Here is a 23,465-nt window from a genome sequence, read left to right on the forward strand (position 1 = left end):
GACAGCATGAACCATGGCTTGTCCATTGGAATTACAAAGTGGTACTTAAAATATGAAAAGGCAACAAAATTTATCTGCACATTATGAAACACAGCTTGAAAGTGGAACTTGTTGCACTGGCAATACAGTATTGTATTTTAACCTCAGTTCTTTCTAATTTAAAGCCAACTAGGAACCTTAACTAACTATATAGAGAGCTTCTTTTCTCACCTTCACAAGTACTTCAGATGGGTAAATCTTAAAAAAAACTTTTTTTTTGTCGTCCAAGTGTTTAAATCCGAACGGAAGTCATGTCTTTTTCCCGTTCGGGATGTGGTTTCTAAGAAATCATTGGGGGGTGGGTATAAAAGTAGCTCTCAAATAAATAAGCTCAAGAGAAGTAGCCCATGAGTAGCACTGAGGTGATTAAAACATTATGGGGCTTCTCTTAAAAAAAAAGCATTGAATCTATGTTTTCTTAGGGAAGAAGATCGATGAACAAGAGGAATCCATCAAATCAACAAGCAATGACGGGACACTCCTTGTGGTAGACAAGAGTTTTATCTTTTCTGTTAAATTCTCTGTGATTAAGTGCCTAGGATTGTGATTTAATAATTGATGTCGGGTGTTATTTAAAAACGCAGCCTCTAATTCTCATTATCCCAGTACTAATTAAAGAAGGAAACATCATATATAAGCAGATATAGAAACCAATACTAAGATAACTTAAAATACTTTATTATGAAAGAATAGTGACATGTTAGTTATTCTTAAGAAAATAAATGTAAACAAGTTAGAAAGTCAGACATGCCATTTCTTTATGTATTTTAAAACACCAGTAGTGTAGTGTCATATTAAATAATTGGAATGATGATTAAAGAAAGATAGACGAATTGTATTTTATCTTATCCCATTATTATAACTCTATGTTGTGCATTTGTCTTGTATAATCGTTGACTTGATTGAAAATCAATCAAAACAGCGTCTTTCTCCTCTGATCGATAAGTTTCAGAGAGGGGAGATACCCATGATGCCTCAGTTTCTCATCTATATGTTCACTTGCAAACGGGGGAATCAACACTTTTCTTGAATGACAAGAAGCTTAGAAAGGGAGAGGAGCTGGGACCAGAACTAAAAAGGGCAACAGAAGGCTCTCACATATCTATTGTTGTTTTATCAGTGAACTATGCAAATTCTAGCTGGTGTCTTAACGAGCCGGTACATATCATGGTATGCCACAAATCTTATGGCCAGTTTGTTTTACCCGTATTTTACGGTGTTGAACCATCGGTTGTCCGTAAGGAGAGTGGTTTCCTTGGAGAAGCCTTGAAAGCTAGTGCAAGAAGTGTTGAATTTTTTAATCCAAAACGAAAGAAAGAAAATCTCTTGTCCAAATGGAAGACTGCACTCACTGAAGTTGCAAATCTAATCGGGTGGGATTCCCACAGTATCAGGTAATAAACACTTTTTTGAAATTATAATCACAGTATTTTATGCTCATTCTTTGTCTTTATAACTATTATTATTACTGAAACAGTGAAGGTAAACTAGTCAAGCAAATTGTCGAGGACATTTTGACAAAACTAGTTGTCTCGTTGTCTATTACTGAATTTCCGATTGGATTGGATTGGATTATTGATTATCAATCAAGCAAAGCCTGTATGATAGGGATATGGGGAATGGGTGGATCGGGCAAAACAACCACAGCCAAAGCTCTCTACAACTGAATCCATTTTAAATTTGAGGGTAGAACAAGTTTCTTGAAAGTATAAGAGAGAGTCGTGGAAATGATAATAGAGGAATTACTCATTTACAAGAGCAGCTTCTTTCCGATCTTCTCAAAATAAAGCAGGAGATTCATAGCATTGCGTCGGGGATAACTAAGATCGAGACAAGACTTTGGGGGCAAAAGGCCTTCATCGTACTCGATGATGTGACCAAGTCAGAGCAATTAAAAGCCCTCTGTGGAAATCTTATGTTGTTTGGTTCGGGAAGTGTATTGATTATTACAACTAGAGATGTACACTTTCTCAATTCACTCAGTGCTGGCCATGTCTTCACAACGACGGAAATGGACGACAACCAGTCCCTTGAACTTTTCAGTGGGCATGCTTTTCGACTACCAAGTCCTAGAGATGATTTTAGTAAACTCTCTAGAAATGTAGTTGCTTATTGCGGAGGATTGCCACTGGCTCTTGAAGTCCTTGGATCTTACTTATCTGAGAGGACGAAACAAGAGTGGAGAAGTGCACTATCAAAATTAAAGAAAATTCCCAACAGTCAAGTGCTACAGAAATTGAGAATCAGCTACGATGGTTTAGAAGATTATAAGGAAAAAGATATATGTTGTTTCTTCATTGGAAAGAACAGAGCTGATGTTACAAAGATACTTAATGGATGCGGACTTCATGCTGATATTGGAATAGCTGTCCTCATAGAGCACAGCCTCGTAAAAGTTGAAAAGAATAATAAGCTTCAAATGCATGATTTGCTACGAGATATGGGAAGAGCAGTTGTTGGCGAAAGTTTAGAAAAAGAACCTGCAAAGCATAGTCGATTGTGGTTTCATGATGATGTGCTGGATGTTGTCAAACAATACTGTAAGAACTTTTGAGCATCCTCTATAATCTTATCCAGATCATAAGATTCTCTGTTTTTTTCTGGACGAGCTATGCTTATGCTGCTGCACCTCTGCAGTTATTTACTTATATGTATTACTTTCTAGCTATGAAGCGCGGGCACAAACACAACATTTTACACTAACACGTCGACAATGATAATAAATTGAAAAAAGGAAATAGTTGAATATAATCACGTGTCAGTTTGACACTGATATGGGTCGGGTACAAAACACAACCTCAAAAAGAAGTGACAGTGCTGCGTTGCTTTCTAGCAAGCAAGACTAATGATAAACATTTTCCCTTACTTTTCTCAGCTTTTTTTTTTACTTCACATGCAGGGAACATAAACTGTTGAGGGATTGCTTTTTATGAGATGAAAAAACTGAGGCTCTTAAAATTTAATGGTGTGGACCTCAAAGGAGATTATGGGTTAATTTCCAAACAATTGAGATGGGTTAATTGGCAACGATCCATCTTTAAATTTATACCCAAAGACTTTGATCAGGGAAATCTAGTTGTTTTTGAGTTAAAATATAGCAATGTTAAACAAGTTTGGGCGGAAACCAAGGTACAATAATGTTTTCTTTTAAAACTCGAAGGATGATGACAATAAGATTTGATGCCACCTTTTCATTTCCATTTTCTTCTCTTAGTTTTCTTTTAAATAAATATTTTCTTGTAGTCGTTGGAGAAGCTAAAAGTTCTCAATCTCAGTCATTCTAAGCACTTGAAAAGCACCCCCGACTTTTTAAAATTACTGAATCTAGAAAAGCTTATTATGAAGGATTGTCAAAGTTTGTCTGAGGTACACAAGTCCATTGGGGATCTCAAGAAGATTCATCTCATAAATTTGAAGAATTGTACTAGTCTTGCCAGTCTCCCAAGAGAGAGCTATCAATTGATATCAGTGAAAACACTAATTCTTTCTGGTTGTTCAAAGATTGACAAATTTGAAGATGTTGTGCAAATGGAATCCTTGACAACTCTAATTGCAGAAAATATTGGTGTTAAACAAGTTCCCTTTTCATTAGTAAGATTAAAAGCCATTGGATATATATATCTCTTTGTGGATATGAATGATTATCATGTGATGTTTTTCCTTCAATCATTTGGTTTTGGATTTCACCAACCAGAAATTCACTACCCCTTCTTTCTCCATTTGGAGGCTGTTCATTGTCGGTAGTTTCGTTGGATGTAGAGAGTAATATGGACTATCATTCACCAATGCTTACCATCCATTTAAAACTTAGATGTTTATGGGTTCAATGCCATTCAGAGATTCAAATAACTCAAGAATTACAAAAATTCGTTGATGGTGTATATGATGTGAATTTTACTGAGTTGAAAACAACATCAGATAGACAACAAATCCAAATCCTTCATTGAGATCACTTGTGGTTGGAATGGGAAGTTCCCAAATGGTCATTGATACTCTTGGGAAGAGCTTATCACAGGTCCCTTCTCTATCCTTTCACCTTTACTCATATTTGTTATTAATTAAGAGAACATGGAATGATTTTCATTATTTCATTAAATGACAGTATAAATGTTATCAGAAGTGATAAGAAATTTGTTGACGTATTTATTAGATAAACTAATATACATGCTAGAGGTCAGCATGTAACATTCTTGCTAGAACTGTCGGGAATAAAGATAAGGCATTTTCTAATATTTTGAGTTTAATTTGGCCTAACATACTATCAGTCGCCCCTCAAAGAAGCAAATAAAAATAGCAGTAATGTACCGGACAGTAGAGCATATTTACGAAAAAAAATCATTTGTATAGAATGATATGATCATAGAATTGAGAGAGAACTTGTAGACAAACATATATATGTTGCTTGTTTTCATTCTATTAGCTTCCTTGTATAATCTGTGCTATTTGACACTATATAAATGGCACAAAATGTCAGTTTGCGTAGCATATATGTTCACGATACAGGTGTCGGCATCCAATTCTAGTGACTCTTTTCTTCGGGGTAACAATTATCCTTCTTGGTTAGCCTATACATGAGAAGGACCTTCTGTGCTTTTCAAAGTGCTTGAGTATAACGATTGCCGCGTGAAGGGGATAACTTTATGTATTCTTTATTTGTCAACCCCTGAAAACCTGGCATCTGAATGTCTCAGTAGCATCTTGATCATAAATTACACAAAATTCACTATACAAGTTTACAAGCTGAGAGACAGTATTGTCATTTAATGAAGAAGATTGGCAAGGTGTAGTATCGAATTTAGGAGTTGGTGACAATGTGGAGATTTTTGTAGCTACCAGACATGGATTGATTGTTAAGGAGACGACTGTCTATTATCATTAATAACGACATGGAAACAAGTCATCAATTACTGTGGAAGTCGAGCCAGCCATCTACGATGCAGAAATCGAGCCATTACATGAAGTGTAAGGGCGACTATCACCTAATGTGAAAATGGTGCCATAACTTATTGTAAAGAATGAGCCATTATCGAAGACAAACAGATAAATCTTTTCAAGACTTGCATGGAGAGTGGAAGAATGTTTATGCTTGAAACAGATTAGATATCTCAACCGTTTTTGATCAGGTATTTTTCTAATACAGAGTTCCCATGTATTTGTTATGTAATATTTTATGAGAAGAAGGAAGGAAAAATCTTGTGTTTTATATACAAGGATGAGATCTATGCAGTGTTGATTGTTTCCAGTAATGAAGTACAGAACTTTTATTTATAACCATAATAACATGACACCAGAATACAACACTCAGCACATAAACAAAATACATATATCTATCGCGTACTCAACAAGATTACTTAACTATAAAATGTTACAGCAAAACACTCGCATAACAGACAACATTATTTTAGATATATAGATATATATCAATAACAGGCAAGCTACTCATGACTACGTAGATATATATATCAATAACACACATGATACTCATGACTACAATATCACTGATCATGGAAGAAGACCACTTTCGGGTGTAGGAGCATCATTGCTATAAGGTGCGATATTTGTGTGACCGTCAAATGGACAAAACTTATGATACACAGTCCAAAGGTAAGGAGTAGCCAAACACATCTTATACAAAGTTGAACAATCTATGCAATGCCAAATCTTTTGAGATTTGTAAATACCATCATCTTTCTTCTGATGATCATAACTTTCTTCTGCCTCAGCATTGTAACCATCTAGAAATATTGGCACAACAAAGAGAACTAGAACAAGTGAAGCAGTGGTTTTACCCATGGTGTGTATATGAATGAGTGTTTTTTGTTTTTTTCTTATTGAAATTGTTTGCATGGAATGAAATTGGCTTCAAACCACTCCAATTTATACAGCTAGGTACTTAATTAAACAAAGTTAAAGAAATGAATAGTATCAATTAAGGTGAATGATACAGTAGCAATTAAAGTGTTAACGAATGAAATTTAGGATGGTGACTTTTGAGCCATTAGTTATAATGTGGTCATCACTTGTAATATGAATAGAGGCTGCATGCCTCTAATACACTAACCTACATCCCACGTGGTACCTAACTCTTTTCATCACTTGTAATATGAATAGAGGCTGCATGCCTCTAACACAGTAACCTACATCCCATCCCACGTGGTACCTAACTCTTTTCATATGATAATGGTATAATAGTCTATCGAGAGAGACGTGAAAGTAGTATCGAGAACCTTTGTGTAACATGCAAATAGAAATTTGTCAAAAAAATTTATTTTAGAAATATAATTTTAGTGTTCAGCTATTGGTCAACAGTGACGTTCCATTGTATTATATTAAATTCATTTTAGAAATATAATTTTTGTGTAACATGCAAATAGAAATTTGTCAAAAAAAAATTATTTTAGAAATATAATTTTAGTGTTCACCTGTTGATCAAGAGTGACGTTCCATTGTATCATATTAAATTTATTTTAGAAATATTATTTTAGTGTAACATGCAAATAGAAATTTGTCAAAAAAAAATTATTTTAAAAATATAATTTTAGTGTTCAGCTATTGATCAACAGTGACGACGTTCCATTGTATTATATTAAATTCATTTTAGAAATTTTTTGTGTAACATGCAAATAGAAATTTGTCAAAAAAAATTATTTTAAAAATATAATTTTAGTGTTCACCTATTGATCAACAGTTACGTTCCATTGTATCATATTAAATTTATTTTAGAAATATAATTTTAGTGTAACATGCAAATAGAAATTTGTCAAAAAAATTTTATTTTAGAAATATAATTTAGTGTTCAGCTATTGATCAACAGTGACGTTCCATTGTATCATATTAAATTTATTTTAGAAATATAATTTTAGTGTTCAGCTATTGATCAACGATGACGTTCCATTGTATCATATTAGATTTTATAGAATCATTCAATTGCTGTACCCGGTTACCACGAGTTGGTAACCGATTACAACTGATACTGATATGTTTTACAGTAGCAGTGTTAGGTGGCTAACCGATTACAAGCTCGAATTTTAGTATTTTGTGCTATTGTACGTGGTCAAATTGCATTTCAATCATCTTGTATCATGTATATAAGTGTTTAGGGTGCACTCTCACCCTGATTAATGTAAATATAACATCTCACCCTCATCTCTCTCTCTTAATTCTCTTCTTTCACTCTGCACATCCAAAATTACTCCATCATTATTTCACCAATCTTGTGGTTGTTTGTTCTAACATTTGGCATCAAGAGTCCGGTTCAGATTCACAAACACCTTGTGTGCAACATGAATTCAGTTTTCAATGAAAGAATCCCTGGAAATTTATTCATTCTTGATGCAAATAATTATAATAAATGGTGCAAGCAAATGAATGTGTTGCTTGGCTACCAAGATATTCTTGAGGTGATCAAGAATGATGTTACTCCTCTTGTTCAAAATGCTACTGAAGCGCAACAAGCAACACATAAAGAAGAGAAGAAAAGGGATTACAAAGCGTCGTTCTTGATTCATCAATGTGTTGATGGCGACAACTTTGAGAAAGTTGGTGATTGCGATTCGTCGAAGCAAGCTTGGGAGATCTTAGAGAAAGCTTATGCAGGGACTGACAAAGCGAAGGTGGTGAGGTTACAAACTCACAAACAACAACTTGAATTGATTCAAATAGAGAAAAAAGAGAAATTAATGATTTCGCAACAAGAATCACTCGGTTGGTGAACCAAGTGAAGACATGTGGAGAAACCATTACAGAGCAGTATGTTGTTGCTAAGATCTTGCGTTCTTTAACACCAACATTCGACAATATAGTTGTGGCGATTGAGGAGTCAAAGGATATTGCGACGATGAGAAAAAAGGAGCTGCAAAGTTCTCTTGAGAATCATGAGAAAATGATGGAGGAGAGGAACAACGGTAAGGCAAAGGAGGAGATCGCTTTGCAAGCTTGGTTCAATGAGAAGGACAAGAGAGCGAAAGGAAAATGACACTCGAAGAATAAAGGGAATTTTCAGAATTTTGGTGGAAAAGAGTCCCAAAATTAAAAGAATTCGATGTGTTAAAGAGGTGAAAGTAGCTACAAACATGATGGTCATGGCAACTTTAGAGGTGAAAGAAAGAGGTTTGACAAGAGCAAGAAGCAATACTAGAAATGTCAACGGTTCTGTCATTTTGCAAAAGAATGCAATGCGAACAAGAAGAAATCTCAAGTGGATGAAGCCAAGATTGCAAGACACGAGTTTGATGAAGAAAACACACTCTTGGCAATGATCACAAAAGAAAATTGTAACAACAAACATCCGCGAGAGAGTAGCTGCACTAACTCAAAGAATGCCGAAAAATTGGGTTGTAGCCGGTTGAATGATACAGATGACCGATTGGGTGAAGAGGAAGCCGCCATTATGAGTATGAAAGGAAGCAGGAGCAAGAAGGAAATAACAACATGCCGTCAAAGCCCGAAATGAAGGAATTTTCAGGAGGTCAATAAGGCAAAGGGGTTTGCCTCGAGACTCTAAGATTGTGAGCTGTTTCATGACAATGAGGTCAACGATGATGGTGATTTCATCCATTTTGCACTTATGGCCGAATCCGAACCCGTTAATGTGGAAGAGACTTTAAATGATCTAAAGTGGATTTGTGATATGAAAGAGGAGCTGGAATCCATTGAAAAAAATAATACTTGGGAGATAGTTGATCTACCAAAATGGAAGAAGACAATTGGTGTGAAGTGGGTGTTCAAAGTGAAGGCAAATCTCAAGGGTGAGATAATCAAACATAAGGCTCGATTAATGGATAAGGAATTTTTGCAAAGATAAGGTATAGACTTTAAGGAGGTATTTACACCCGTTGATAGGATTGAAATCATTAGGTTTGTTGTTGGTATCACAAATAACTATAATTAGCCCATTTACCAAATGGATGTCAAATCCACATTTTTGAATGGATCAGTTGAATAGAAGGTATATGTAGGGCAACCCCCTGATTTTGTTGCGAAAGACCAAGAGCTAAAATTCTACGAGTTGAAGAAAGCGCTATATGGTTTGAAGCAAGCTCTAAGATCTTAGAATAGAAAAATTGATGGTTTCCCTAAGGATATTGGTTTCAAGAAATTTTAATCCGAGCATGGGGTTTATGTAACTACGGATGCTATGTAACTACAGATGCTAGTGAAGGAGTAATCATCTTTAAGATTTTCTCAATTTAAGATACTACATGTTTCTTTATATAACTTTCTAAATGTAGATGAGATAGAAATAAAAAAGTTATGGAGATATTTGATGTGTAATACGCGTGAACTCTCTCTCACACACACACACCACATATAGAACCGAAAGACTTCATTCACATCGAGTCAATGTTTTCATCTTCTTCGTCATCATCCTCAACTCCTCGATGGATACACGACGTCTTCATCAATTTCCGAGGCGAAGATTCTCGCAAAACCTTCGTTTCACATCTCTACGCCGTGCTCTCAAACACCGAAATCAACACTTTCCTCGACAACGAAAAACTCGAAAAAGGAGAGGACATTAGAAACGAACTGGTTGAATCGATTGGAGTGTCTCATATATCAATTGTCGTTTTCTCGAAATACTACGCCGAATCTAGTTGGTGTTTAAACGAATTGGATAAAATCATGGAGTGTCGTAGAACTCAAGGTCAAGTCGTTTTGCCTGTGTTTTATGATGTTGATCCTTCGGTTGTTCGGCATCAGAAAGGTGAGTTTGGTAAAGCTTTGGAAGTTAGTGCTAAAAGTAGATACATAATTGAGGAAGTGATGTAGAAAGTTTTGACTAGATGGAGAAAGGTGTTGACTGAAGCTTCTAATTTATCTGGCTGGGAAGGAAGCGCTTTCAGGTAGCTTAATTAATGCTTGCTTTTCTTGTAGTTTATTGAGCAAAGGGATAACCCTTATTTGGTTTCTGAAAAGGGAAATTACTAATCTTTTGCTCCAAAATCTTAAATATTCTTCTAGTAAGTAATTTTTAGTATAGTTTTTAGTGATGTTTTAGTACTATTAGGCGTGTGTTTAGTTCTGCGGTAAAAAAAAACATTGATTCTGAGTGACTTCATTATGTAAGAATGATTCTTACTAAAACTGACTTAAAGATAAAATGATTTATATTTGTATATATTTTTGTAGAAATGAGTTGAACAATAAGTTTCTGTATAAAAATCATTGATTTAGACTCAAAAGCTATAAATCCTAACTTCAAGTAAAATTAATTCTAGAAAGCAGAATCAATTTTACTCGAGCACGGTCAAACATGTTAAAATCAATTGTACGCATCTAAAATCAATATCAATTGTAAGTGTTCAAACATACACTAGATAGTGTTTTGACCAGCATTTGGAACTTGTATGTGCCTTTTACTATATAGTCTTTTGATGTTTATACTCATTATGTCGGATTCATAATTATTATATTGAAGGAGTGACCGTGAATTAGTGAAGAAAATTGTTGAGGCCATTTTGCCAAAACTAGACAACACATCCTTGCCGATTACTGATTTTCCAGTTGGATTAGAATTCCATGTGAAACAAGTGGTTCAGTTGATTAAGAAACAACCGGGCGATGTTTCTATGGTAGGGATCTGGGGCATGGGAGGATCGGGTAAAACAACTGTAGCCAAAGCCATTTACAATCAAATTCATCGTACATTTGATTGTATAAGTTTCATTGAAAATATTAGAGAAGTTTGTGAAAAGGATAGTAGAGGGCACATTCATTTACAACAACAACTTCTTTCGGATATCCTTAAAGCAAAGGAGAAGATACATAGTATTGCGTTGGGGACAACTAGGATCCAAAAAGTGCTTTCCGGAAAAAAAGCACTTGTTGTACTTGATGATGTGACGGATTTTCAGCAAATAAAAGCCCTGTGTGGAAATCATAAAAGTTATGGTTCTGGAAGTGTATTAATTGTTACAACCAGGGATGTCCACATACTTAAGTTACTTAAGGTTATCTCTGTCTATGAAATGAAGGAAATGCACAAAAATGAGTCCCTTGAACTTTTCTGTTGGCATGCTTTTAGACAAGCAAGTCCGAGAGGAGGCTATAGTGATCTCTCAAGAAATGTGGTTGCTTATTGTGGAGGGTTACCACTGGCTCTTGAAGTCCTTGGATCCTACTTATTTGAGAGGTCAAAACAAGAATGGATAAGTGTACTATCAAAATTAGAGAAAATTCTCAATGATGAAGTGCATGAGAAACTGAGAATAAGCTATGATGGTTTGAAGGACGACATGGAAAAGGATATATTTCTTGACATATGTTGTTTCTTTATTGGTAAGGACAGGGCCTATGTTACAGAGATACTAAATGGCTGTGGATTTTATGCTGATATTGGAATAGCTGTCCTTATTGATCGGAGCCTCCTAAAAGTTGAGAAGAATAACAAACTTGGAATGCATGATTTAATAAGAGACATGGGAAGAGAAATTGTCCGCGGAATTTCTGCTAGAGAGCCTGGGAAGCGTAGTAGATTGTGGTTTCACGAGGATGTACATGACGTTTTGGCAAAAAATACTGTAAGAACTTTCTCTATATATAATTTCAAACTTTTGATTATCCTTCATATTCTTATCAAGATCGTGAAATTCTGTTTGTTTTTTGTTTTTGTTCTTCATGACTATTGGCTGAGTATTGTGGGATTCATAATCCTAGTGTGTTTTTCCTTCTCACATTCATTACAAGCGTGCTTGGGTTCTGCCATTTTGTGCATCACTTTCTAGCAAGCAAATAAAAGGCATTTCCCGTTTCTTTCCTTAAGTTTTTTACTTCACATGCACGGAACAGAAACTGTTGAGGCATTGATTTTGAACTTGCAAAGAACAGGAAGAGTTAGCTATAGCACCGATGCTTTTCAAGACATGCAGAAACTGAGACTTTTACAACTTGATCGTGTTGACCTCACTGGAGATTTTGGTCATCTTTCCAAATAACTGAGATGGGTCAATTGGCAACGACCTGCCTTCAACTTTGTACCGAACGACTTTGATCAGGAAAATCTCATTGTTTTTGAGTTAAAACATAGCAATGTTAACCAAGTTTGGAAAGAAGCCAAGGTATAATTACATTTTCTTCCAAAATGCAGAAGTTGAAGACAATACTATTTGCTGCCACCTTTTCCTCCCTTATTTTCCTCTCTAATTTTTCTTTTAAACAATTATTTTCTTGCAGTTGTTGCAGAAGCTAAAAATTCTCAATCTCAGTCATTCCAGGCACTTGAAAAGCACCCATGACTTTTCAAAGTTACCGAATCTAGAAAAGCTCATTATGAAGGACTGTCCATGTTTATCCAATGTACACCCTTCCATTGGAGATCTCAAGAATCTCCTTCTCTTAAATTTGAAGGACTGTACAAGTCTTGGCTATTTCCCAAATGAGATCTATCATTTGAGATCAGTGATAACTCTCATCTTTTCTGGTTGCTCAAAGATTGACAAATTGGATGAAGCTATAGGGAAAATGAAATCCTTGAAAACTCTAATTGCAGCAAATACTGGTATCAAACAAGTCCCCTTTTCGATTGTTAGATCAAAAAGCATTGGATACATATCCCTTTGTGGATATGAAGGATTATCGCGTGATATTTTTCCTTCTATCATTTGGTCTTGGATGTCACCAACAATGAATTCCTTAGCACGTATTCCCCCTTTTGGTGGCTTGTCAATGTCTCTTGTTTCCTTGGATATAGATAGTAAAAATTTGGGTTTGGTCCATCAATCACCAATACTTAGCAGCAGCTCAAAACTTAGAAGTGTCTGTGTACAATGTCACTCAGAGATTCAACTGAAAGAAGAATTAAGAAGATTTCTGTATGATCTTACTGAGTTGGAAACATCACATGCGTCACAAACCTCGGATCTTTCCTTTAAATCTATTTTGATTGGAATGGGAAGTTGCCAAATAGTGAATGAGACTCTTGGCAAGAGCTTATCGCAGGTTCTCTATCCTTCTACCTTTTATGATATTGATTTTTAATAAAGATAACCTAGAATGATATCCACTTGCATTTGTTTCCTTAAATGGGATTTTTTTCTTAAAGATACAAATTATTCAAGTATCTATCAGATAAACTAGTATAAATGATAGGGTCAGACATGTAGCATAGAAGCGATTATTTTTTTAGATGACTATATTCTTTTTTCTTCTGTAGATTCTATAATTTTCTTTAACTCTATTTCCATTAGTTTTCTTTTTTTATCGACTATATTTATTTCATTTGTTTTTGTCTACATTCTTTTTACTTATACATATACATGTTTAACGTGAAAACGAGAATTGACTAATTTCTGAAGTCACACAAGTTAAGAGCTTTAGATATATAAGGAAAAAAAATCATAAGAATCCGTTATCAATCAATTAGTATTGATTGATATTCACTTAGTCATAAGTGTAAATTATATTATTCCCTATTGTGTATATCATACCGCCGGATTCAATTACAACATGATATCTAGAGCTGACATTCTGGCGAGATAACCATACCGCCGGATTCGTCTCCTTCCGATCGGTTAGAATCCGAAAACCCCGCCGCGATCCTTCAATTCAAAGCAGTCCATCAACCATCATCATCTGCCACTGTTGCTCAGTCGGGTAATCCTGTAGCCTTTGTCTCTACATCTTCTCTTGATCCTTGGGTCCTTTACTCTGGTGCCTCTGATCATATGACTGATAATAAATCCCTTTTATCTCACTTGTCTTATTCTGATTCTTTGCCTCTGTCATTGTGGCAGCTGGTTCTAAAATCAAAGTTCATGGTCTTGATCAGGCACATTCACTTTCAAACTTGTCTTTAGAGTCTGTCCTTTACATTCCTGATTGTCCTTTTAATCTAATATATGTTCACAAGCTTACTCGTACTCTTGATTGTTCAGTCATTTTTAATGATAAATCTGTCTATGTCCAGGATTGACTTACAGGACAGACGATTGAAGCTGAGAGTGAATCTGGAAGATTATATCATCTATCTCCACCGGTGGCATGTGCTTCTATTGCTTCTCAAGACCTTACACATCAACGTTTGGGTCACCCTAGTCTTAATAAAATGCGACTTTTAGTTCCTAATTTTTCTAAGATTTCATCTTTTGAGTGTCAGTCCTGTCAGTTAGGCAAACATACTCGTAGTACTTATTGTCAACGAGTAACTAAAATTGTTGCATCACCGTTTGTTTTGGTTCATTTTGATATGTGGGGTCCTAGTCGTGTGAAGTCTACTTTAGGATATTATTACTTTGTAACTTTCATCGATGATTTCTCTCGATGCACTTGGTTATTTCTAATGAAAAATCATTCAAATGTCTTTCGTATATTTCAAGAGTTTTATGCTGAAATTAAAAACCAATTTAACACTTCCATTAAAATTTTATGCACTGATAACGCTCGTGAATATATGTCATCCCAGTTTCAATCCTTTTTAACATCACAGGGAATTATTCATCAATCATCATGTGCTCATACACCACAACAGAACGGTGTTGCTTAACGGAAGAATCATCATTTGTTGAAACCGTACGGACTCTTTATTTCACCACAATGTACCTTTCCGTTTTTGGGGTGATGCTCTCCTCACAGCATGTCACCTTATTAACCGAATGCCTTCATCGGTCTTTCAAGATCATATTCCATACTCTATTTTGAATCCGCAATATGATCTCTACCCCATTCCTCTTCGCGTTTTTGGTTGCACATGCTTTGTTCATGTCTTAGTCTAGGTAAAGACGAACTTTCCGCAAAATCTCTCAAATGTATTTTTCTAGGTTACTCACGTACAATGGGATATCGTTGTTTTTGTCCTCAACTTCAACGATACATTGTTATCTCCGATGTTACATTCTTTGAAGGTTCCCTTTTTTTCTCTGCCTCGGCGTCACCCGATGAGATTTGTAATTCAGATGTTCGAGATATCCTTTTTGTCATCCCCACACCCATTAAATCTCCATTGCAGGTCTACCAGCGACAGGCACCCCGTCCATCGGAAGTTATAAATGATATTAATCCATCAACACCACCTCCTGCTCCAACTGTTCCTCCAACTACGTCACCTGAACTTGACCTTCCAATAGCATTACGAAAAGGTATTCGATCTCATAACCCAAATCATAAATATGTTTGTGTTTTAAATTATGACCGTCTCTCTACCTCATATGTTTCTTCTGTGTCTGCTTTGGATTCTGTGTCTATTCCTAAGTCTACAGGTGAAGCTATGACTGATCCCAATTGACACTAGGCGATGGTGGAAGAAATGGTTGCATTGCATTCAAATAATACTCGGGACATTGTTACTTTACCTTCCGACAAAACTTCTGTGGGGTGTCGATGGTTTATACGGTAAAAGTTGGACCAGATGGTCAGATTGATCGTTTCAAAGCCCGTTTGGTAGTTAAGGGATACACACCAATATTTAGCCTTGAATATGGTGAAATTCTTTCTCCAGTGGCCAAGATTAGTTCAGTCCGTCTCTTCCTTGCAATGGCTGCTATTAATCATTGGTTGCTTCATCAATTGGACATTAAAAATGCCTTTTTACACGGAGAATTGGAGGAGGAAGTGTATATGGATCAACCTCCAGGTTTTACGGTTCCTGTCAATTCAAGACTTGTTTGTCGGCTTCATCGTTCTCTCTATGGACTGAAATAGTCTCCACGTGCTTGGTTTGGTCGATTCAGTTCTGCCTTGATACAGTTTGGTATGACTAGATGTGAAGCAGATCATTCTGTTTTCTTCCTTCATTCTTCCACCGATCAGCGCATCTTTCTTGTGGTCTATGTTGATGACATTGTTATCACTGAAGACGATACAAAGGGTATCATGCGACTCAAAACTCATTTTTCAAAAATTTTCAGACAAAAGATTTAGGTCCACTCAAATACTTCTTAGGTATTGTAGTTGCCCAGTCCTTATCAGGCATAACAATTAACCAACGTAAGTATGTATGGAATAATCAATACAGAATCAAATGATTCTGTTTGTACAGCTCATTAAGGATTAGGATTAATGTAATTAATTAGCTATTATTTCCTGTTCTTTTCTGTAATTAGAATTAGCATTCATGGGAAATTAATTCCCCTGATTCTTAGGTCAGATTTCTCTTTCAAATTCTGCCTTATGCAGTCTATAAATACAACATATGTAATTCTCATAAAATATAAGGAAATATACAAGATATTTCTACATGGTATCAGAGCACGATCTGAACCATCCCTAACCTAGCGCCGCCAAACTATGGAGGATCCCAAATCTGATGAATCGTTCAAAGTGGAGACTAGATCATTTCCGACCAGTTCACACGAAGGGCTCACTCACCTCATCATAGGCCATAAATTAAATGGTCAAAACTATACCCAATGGGTAAGGTCAGTCAAGATCTTCCTCGAAGGAAAAGGAAGGGAAGGCTACACAACGGGGGATTCTAAATGTCCGGAAAAAGGAGACAAAAACTTTCAGAAATGGAAACTTGAGAACAGCCAAGTAATGTCATGGCTGCTCAATACCATGACAAACGAAATTGATGAAAATTTCATGTTCTATGACACTGCAAAAGAGATATGGGATGCAGTGAAGGAAACATACTCAAATGTTGACAATACATCTGTCATATTTGAGATTAAAAGCATTCTTCATGACCTTCGACAGGGAGAATCTTTTGTTACTGAGTATTTTAATATACTTAACAAACACTGGCAGCAACTCGACATATATGAAGAGGTTACATGGTGTTGTACAGAAGATCAAAAGAAATATAAGGAGCTGGTGGAAAAAGATAGGATTTACAAGTTCCTATTGGGGCTAAACAAGGACCTAGATGAAGTTCGTGGAAGGATCCTTGGAACCAAACCACTTCTCAAAATTCGAGAAGCCTTTTCAGAAGTGAGAAGGGAAGAAAGCAGGAAGAAAATCATGTTGGGAACACCTAGCTCAGTTCCGTGCAGCGAGAGCTCTGCAATGGCAGCAAGAGGGAATCAGCCTCGGCCACCACAAAAGAAAACCCGCCCCTGGTGTGAACACTGCAAGAGACCAGGCCACACAAAGGAAACATGTTGGATCATACATGGAAAACCTTCAGAGACCAAATTTTTCAAAGGCAAGGAGGGAAGAGGTAACACAACATTTAACAATCAAGAAGCTGAGATATACTCTAACTCATCTCTTTTTAGCAAAGAACAAATGGAGGCTCTTCAAAAACTCCTTCATCAAACCATGTTAACTGCAGAAAAATGTGCTACTGCTGTAGTGGCTCAAAGAGGTAATTACTTACATGCTCTAAACACTAGTAAGGAAAAAATAAAATCATGGATTGTTGACTCAGGGGCTTCAGATCACATGACTGGAGATTTTACTTTGTTTAGTAGTTATTCTCCATGTCCCTATAACTATAATGTTCGAATAGCTGATGGTACACATTCTAAGGTCATGGGTAAAGGATCAATTATCATTTCACCAAATATTACACTTGACTCTGTTTTGTATGTGCCTAAACTGGATTGTAATTTGCTGTCTATTAGCAAGATTACAAGAGATTTGAAATGTGTTACTAAATTCTTCCCTAACTTGTGTGAATTTCAGACTTTGGAGTCGGGGAAGACGATTGGCAATGCTGAAGAGTGTGCTGGACTCTACCTCCTTCAAGTGGAAAAACCAGAAGAAAAACTCAAGAATAATTGTCATGTTGCAGCTGCAGTTTCAAGTGATAATAATCCTGTAATGATGTGGCACTATAGATTAGGCCACCCAAATTTCATATACTCGGAAAAAATGTTTCCCTCTTTACTCAATAAAAACAAGGAACATTTTCAGTGTGAAATTTGCCAATTGTCTAAACATACTCGAAACCATTACTCACCCCAATCTTATAAACCCTCAAAACCTTTTTCATTAATTCATAGTGATGTATGGGGACCATCACGAGTCCACAACATTACAGGCTCGAGATGGTTTGTCACCTTTATTGATGTATGGGGACCATCACGCACGTGTTACCTGGGTGTTTCTAATGAAGGAAAAATCAGAAGTAGGGAGAATATTTGAAATTTATCATAAGATGGTACAAACACAATTCCAAAACAATATTCAGATACTTAGAACTGACAATGGCCGTGAGTATTACAACCTTGCTCTAAATTCCTATCTTCAAAAGGTTGGAATTGTTCACCAAAGCTCGTGTGTGGACACTCCCCAACAAAATGGAGTTGCGGAAAGGAAGAATAGACACCTTTTGGAAGTGACTAGATCAATCATGTTAGCCACAAATGTCCCACAACACTTTTGGGGAGAAGCTGTCCTTTCAGCAACTCACCTTATAAATCGAACACCCTCCCGTATCCTTAACTTTAAGACCTCACTCTCCACACTTCAAAACCTATTTCCAACCAGCAAAATCTTTTCCTCTATTCCATTAAAAATATTTGGGTGCTCAACTTTTGTCCATAACCTCAACCCTCACCGAAGCAAATTAGACCCAAAATCCATCAAATGCATTTTTCTTGGTTACTCTCCTCACCAAAAGGGATATAGGTGTCACTCTCCCCATACCGAATTTTTTTACCACACTATGGATGTAACCTTCTTTGAAAATCAACCCTATCACACCAAAACTGGTATTCAGGGGGAGCATATAGAAAATTCAGAATACCAACTTTTGCCTCTTGAACTAACCGAATATGACAATCTTACCAAACCAAAGCGGCAACACTCAATCAGCCGAACCTATGCCTAAACCAGCTGAAAAATTACCAGACCAGACCTCAAACATTCAGCCGAGTGAAAGGACAACAGAAGTTGTGACGGAAACAGAACCAATTATAGTTTCAACCACATCTCAACAGGATTGTGATCCAAAAACAGGCAAGTGGAAGGATTTTTGTTATAAAAGGAAGGAGGTAGAGTCAAGCAAAGCTCCAATGCAAGGCCATGAGTCAAACCAGACTCTAGAAAATGAAGTTCCCACAGGTAATATTCTTCCTAACTCTGAACATGTTGATACAATAGATATTGATATTCCTATTGCTATGAGAAAAGGGGTTAGAACTTGCACTAAACACCCTATTGAAAAATATATCTCCTATGGAAAACTATCACAAAGTTACAGGTCCATTGTAGCAGCTGTTGATAAAATAGAAATTCCAAATAATATTCAAGAAGCATTGCAGAAACCTGAATGGACGGCAGCTGTAACAGAAGAAGTTCAAGCACTTGTAAGAAATGGCACATGGGAGATCACTGCTATACCAGATGGGAAGAAAGCAGTAGGATGCAAGTGGATATTTTCAATTAAACACAATGCTGATGGGAGTATAAACAGGTACAAAGCTCGGTTGGTTGCAAAGGGGTTCACACAATCATATGGGGTGGATTATGAGGAGACTTTTGCACCTGTTGCGAAGCTCAATTCTGTCCGGGTTCTACTATCTTTGGCAGCAAATCTAGATTGACCCCTACACCAACTAGACATAAAGAATGCATTTCTAAATGGAGAGTTAGAAGAAGAGGTATATATGCAAATTCCTCCGGGACTTGAATCACGTGGAACCGCCAACATGGTGTGTCTACTTCGCAAATCTCTATATGGCCTCAAACAATCACCAAGGGCATGGTTTGATAGACTAACAAAAGTTGTCAAGCAAGATGGTTTTGTTCAATGTCAAACAGACCATACCATGTTTGTCAAGCACTCTTTGGATGGGAAGATAGCTTTGTTTATTGTCTATGTTGATGATATCGTAATTACGGGAGACGATGATGAACAAGTCAACCAGTTAAAGAAACTTCTAGCAAAAGAATTTGAAGTCAAAGACTTGGGACAACTCAAGTATTTTCTAGGGATGGAAATTGCACGAACAAAGAATGGTATTTCAGTTTCTCAAAGGAAGTACACTCTGGATCTACTTCAAGAAACAGGTATGCTTGGATGCAAAGCTGCCAATACTCCTATAGAACAAGTAAAAAGGAGTGAAGATGAGAATGTACCAGTTAATAAAGATAGATATCAAAGTCTAGTCGGAAAATTAATCTATCTAACTCACACCAGACCAGACATTGGTTTTGCTGTAAGCATGGCTAGTCGTTATATGTCAAGTCCAACTGAAACTGACATGAGAAATGTGAACAGAATTCTCCAGTACCTGAAAGGTATGCCAGGCCGAGGACTTTATTTTCAAAAGAACTCAAACAGAGGCATTGAAGTCTACACCGATTCTGATTGGGCAGGATGTTTATCTGACAGGAAATCAACTACAGGCTACTGCACATTTGTATGGGGTAATATGGTAACTTGGAGAAGCAAGAAACAATCTGTTGTGGCTAGGAGTAGCGCAGAAGCAGAATTCAGAGCTATGTCACAAGGTATTTGTGAAGGAATTTGGCTTAAGCGAATGCTAGATGAGATCAAAATTCCTACCAATCACCCCATGAAGATATTATGTGATAACAAGGCTGCTATTAGCATTGCTAAGAACCCGGTACAACATGATAGAACAAAGCATGTGGAGATAGACCGACACTTCATCAAGGAAAAAATTGATCATGAAATTATAAGTGTTAATCATATTCCATCATGCCAGCAAACTGCAGACATTCTAACAAAAGCCCTTCCAAGGAACATATACGAGAATATCAGATCCAATCTGGGTATGATAGACATCTACCACCCAGATTGAGGGGGAGTATGGAATAATCAATACAGAATCAAATGATTCTGTTTGTACAGCTCATTAAGGATTATGATTAATGTAATTAATTAGCTATTATTTCCTGTTCTTTTTTGTAATTAGAATTAGCATTCATGGGAAATTAATTCCCCTGATTCTTAGGTCAGATTTCTCTTTCAAATTCTGCCTTATGCAGTCTATAAATACAGCATATGTAATTCTCATAAAATATAAGGAAATATACAAGATATTTCTACAGTATGCATTAGACATCCTAACTGAAACCGGTATGCTTGACTGTCGTCCGATTGATATTCCTATGGATTCCAACGTCAAGCTTCTTCCGGGTCAGGGGGAGCTGTTGAATGATCCGGGAAGATATCGACGTTTAGTGGATAGACTCAATTATCTTACTGTCACCAGACCGGATATTACTTTTGCAGTGAGCATTGTGAGTCAGTTCCTGAACGCTCCTTGTGATACTCATTGGAATGCAGTTATTCAGATTCTCAGATATATAAAGAATGCACCAGGAAAAAGTCTATTATATGAAGATAAGGGTGATGCTAAAATCACGTGTTATTCAGATGCCGATTGGGCAGGATCACCGTCGGATAGGAGATCCACTTCTGGATATTGTGTTCTTATTGGAGGAAATATGATCTCATGGAGGAGCAAGAAACAAAACATAATTGCACTATCTAGTGCTGAAGCTAAATATCGTGCTATGGCAGGAGCATCGAAGGAGCTTGCATGGCTTAAGAATTTTCTCTCAGAACTTAGATTGAGAGATCTTCAGACCACAAAACTCATATGCGACAATCAAGCGGCACTTCACATTGCATCCAATCCGATTTTCCATGAACATATATGGTCTGAATATGTGCTTATAAGTGGGGGCAATCCTCACCCTACAAGTCGGTTTTGTAGGGATGAGTTAAGTCCAACCACATTTCTTATGATACAATATTAGAATTTGTCCTAACTCATAGTTACAAAATCAGCTTTAAAACTGTCTTGTAAGGTGAGGGATGTCATTCTATATAAACTCTTTCAAGGTTCTATCTCCAAGTAATGTGGGACTTGGGATCTTCCGAATACAGAGGGAATGACAGTAGCAGGGTTGTGGCAATAGAGCTAGTTAGGCACTGTAAAATTCCAAAATTTGTCTTAAAGACAACAACTAGATAAAATAAGTATAGTGCTTTTAGCTAATAATCTTGAACTAGAATAAAATAAAAATTGGGAGATTGCTTGCAGTTGTGACTTTGAGACTCAAAGCAGTTAGAGGATACAATAGATGATTGAGGAGTGAATTGGAGTGATCCAATGCAAACAGGCCAAATGTCTGGAGATGCAAATGAAACAAACTAAGAAAATGATAGAACCTTAAGGAAAGAGAAGCATTATAGATCATATGGAAAGTGAGAATAAGTATGTAATAATAAGATGAAAAACAGACCATTGGCATATTACAAGTAAAAAACGTGTTTGGCTATCCATTTTACCAAATAGTTTTGCAGCTATTGCTTGTTTTCTTTCAATCAGTATCTTTGTATGTATTTTTTTTTTGTGTAGCGCACTATTTTGACAATGTCCATTTGCATGCATAATCACATAAATAATTAAGCATTTGTTCATGATACAGGGATTGACCACCAATAAATCTAGTGCTTCTTTCCTTCCGAGAAACAATTTACCCGCTTGGTTAGCCTATACATCTGAAGGACCTTCAGTATGTTTTCAAGTGCCTAAGGATAGTGATTGTGGAATGAAGGGAATAACTTTATGCGTTGTTTATTCATCAACACTTGAAAGCATGGCTCCTGAATGTCTCACTAGTGTTTTGATCATTAATTACACAAAGTTCACTATTCAGATATGCAAGAGAGACACAGTAATGTCCTTTAACGATGAAGATTGGAAGGGTGTAGTGTCAAATTTAGAAGTTGGTGAAGATGTAGAGATTTATGTAGCTTTTGGGCATGGATTGACAGTTAAGGAGACTACTGTCTATCTAATATATGGTGAGTCAACTGTAATGGAAATTGAGCCATCAATTACTGTGGAAGTTGAGCCAATACCTGAAGTGGAGGTGCAACCATCACCTGATGTGAAAACAGAGCCATCACCGCCATCACCTGGAGTGGAAGCACAACAATCGCCTGATGTGAAAATGGAGTCACCACTTACTGTCAAGAATGAGCCATTACCGAAACCAAATGAAAAAATCTTTATAAGACTTGCAAAGAGAGTGGGCGGATGCTTATGTTTGAACCATAATTGAGATCTCAAAGATTTCCATCAGGAACGCCTTTATCCTTGTTAGAATGAATCACATGCTTTTTACAATTAGTCACATGTAAAATTTGCCGCATTTGTTGCTAATGTGATTGGAATTAACAATCACATTAACTTGTATTTATTGTAAAACATTATAAATTCAGCTTTGTGTAGTCTCATTTGACACACAGAATTCAAATTCAATAATCCTAATATGGGGGTTTCCTTGTATGTGTTTGGTAATAGTTTTCTTGAGGGAGGACAGAACAATTCTTATGTTTTATCTATATAGATGAGATCTTTGTGGTGTTGTTTGTTTCAATTAATGTGTTTCTGGAAACTGGTAAGAGTTTCATTTCCCATTATTGTGGACCTCGTGATTTCTTTACTAGACAAGGCTTGATGCTATGAAACTGTTACAACAGTATTGAAGTGAAAAGGGAAAATGAGGAATTGGTAGGTAAGTTCCTTCATTTGTGACTTAAAATTTATTGTCTTGTT

The 23,465-nt window shown here is 36.4% G+C and overlaps 1 protein-coding gene and 1 pseudogene across 1 annotated transcript; both read left to right on the forward strand.

Annotated features, from left to right (window-relative positions):
* Positions 1–13: 13 nt before the first annotated feature.
* LOC127138156 (disease resistance protein RUN1-like) lies at positions 14–5,624 on the forward strand. Its single transcript, XM_051064553.1, is given in 5 exon segments — positions 14–41; positions 986–1,433; positions 1,517–1,727; positions 1,730–2,579; positions 2,939–5,624. Coding segments are annotated over 5 exon segments (1,554 nt in total). The 3' UTR covers positions 2,956–5,624.
* Positions 5,625–8,821: 3,197 nt separating this feature from the next.
* Positions 8,822–23,195, forward strand: LOC127076554 (disease resistance protein RUN1-like; annotated as a pseudogene).
* The last annotated feature ends 270 nt before the right edge of the window (positions 23,196–23,465 follow it).

This window comes from Lathyrus oleraceus, chromosome 4, assembly GCF_024323335.1.
Source record: "Lathyrus oleraceus cultivar Zhongwan6 chromosome 4, CAAS_Psat_ZW6_1.0, whole genome shotgun sequence".
In the NCBI taxonomy this organism is placed as follows: Eukaryota; Viridiplantae; Streptophyta; class Magnoliopsida; order Fabales; family Fabaceae; genus Lathyrus; species Lathyrus oleraceus.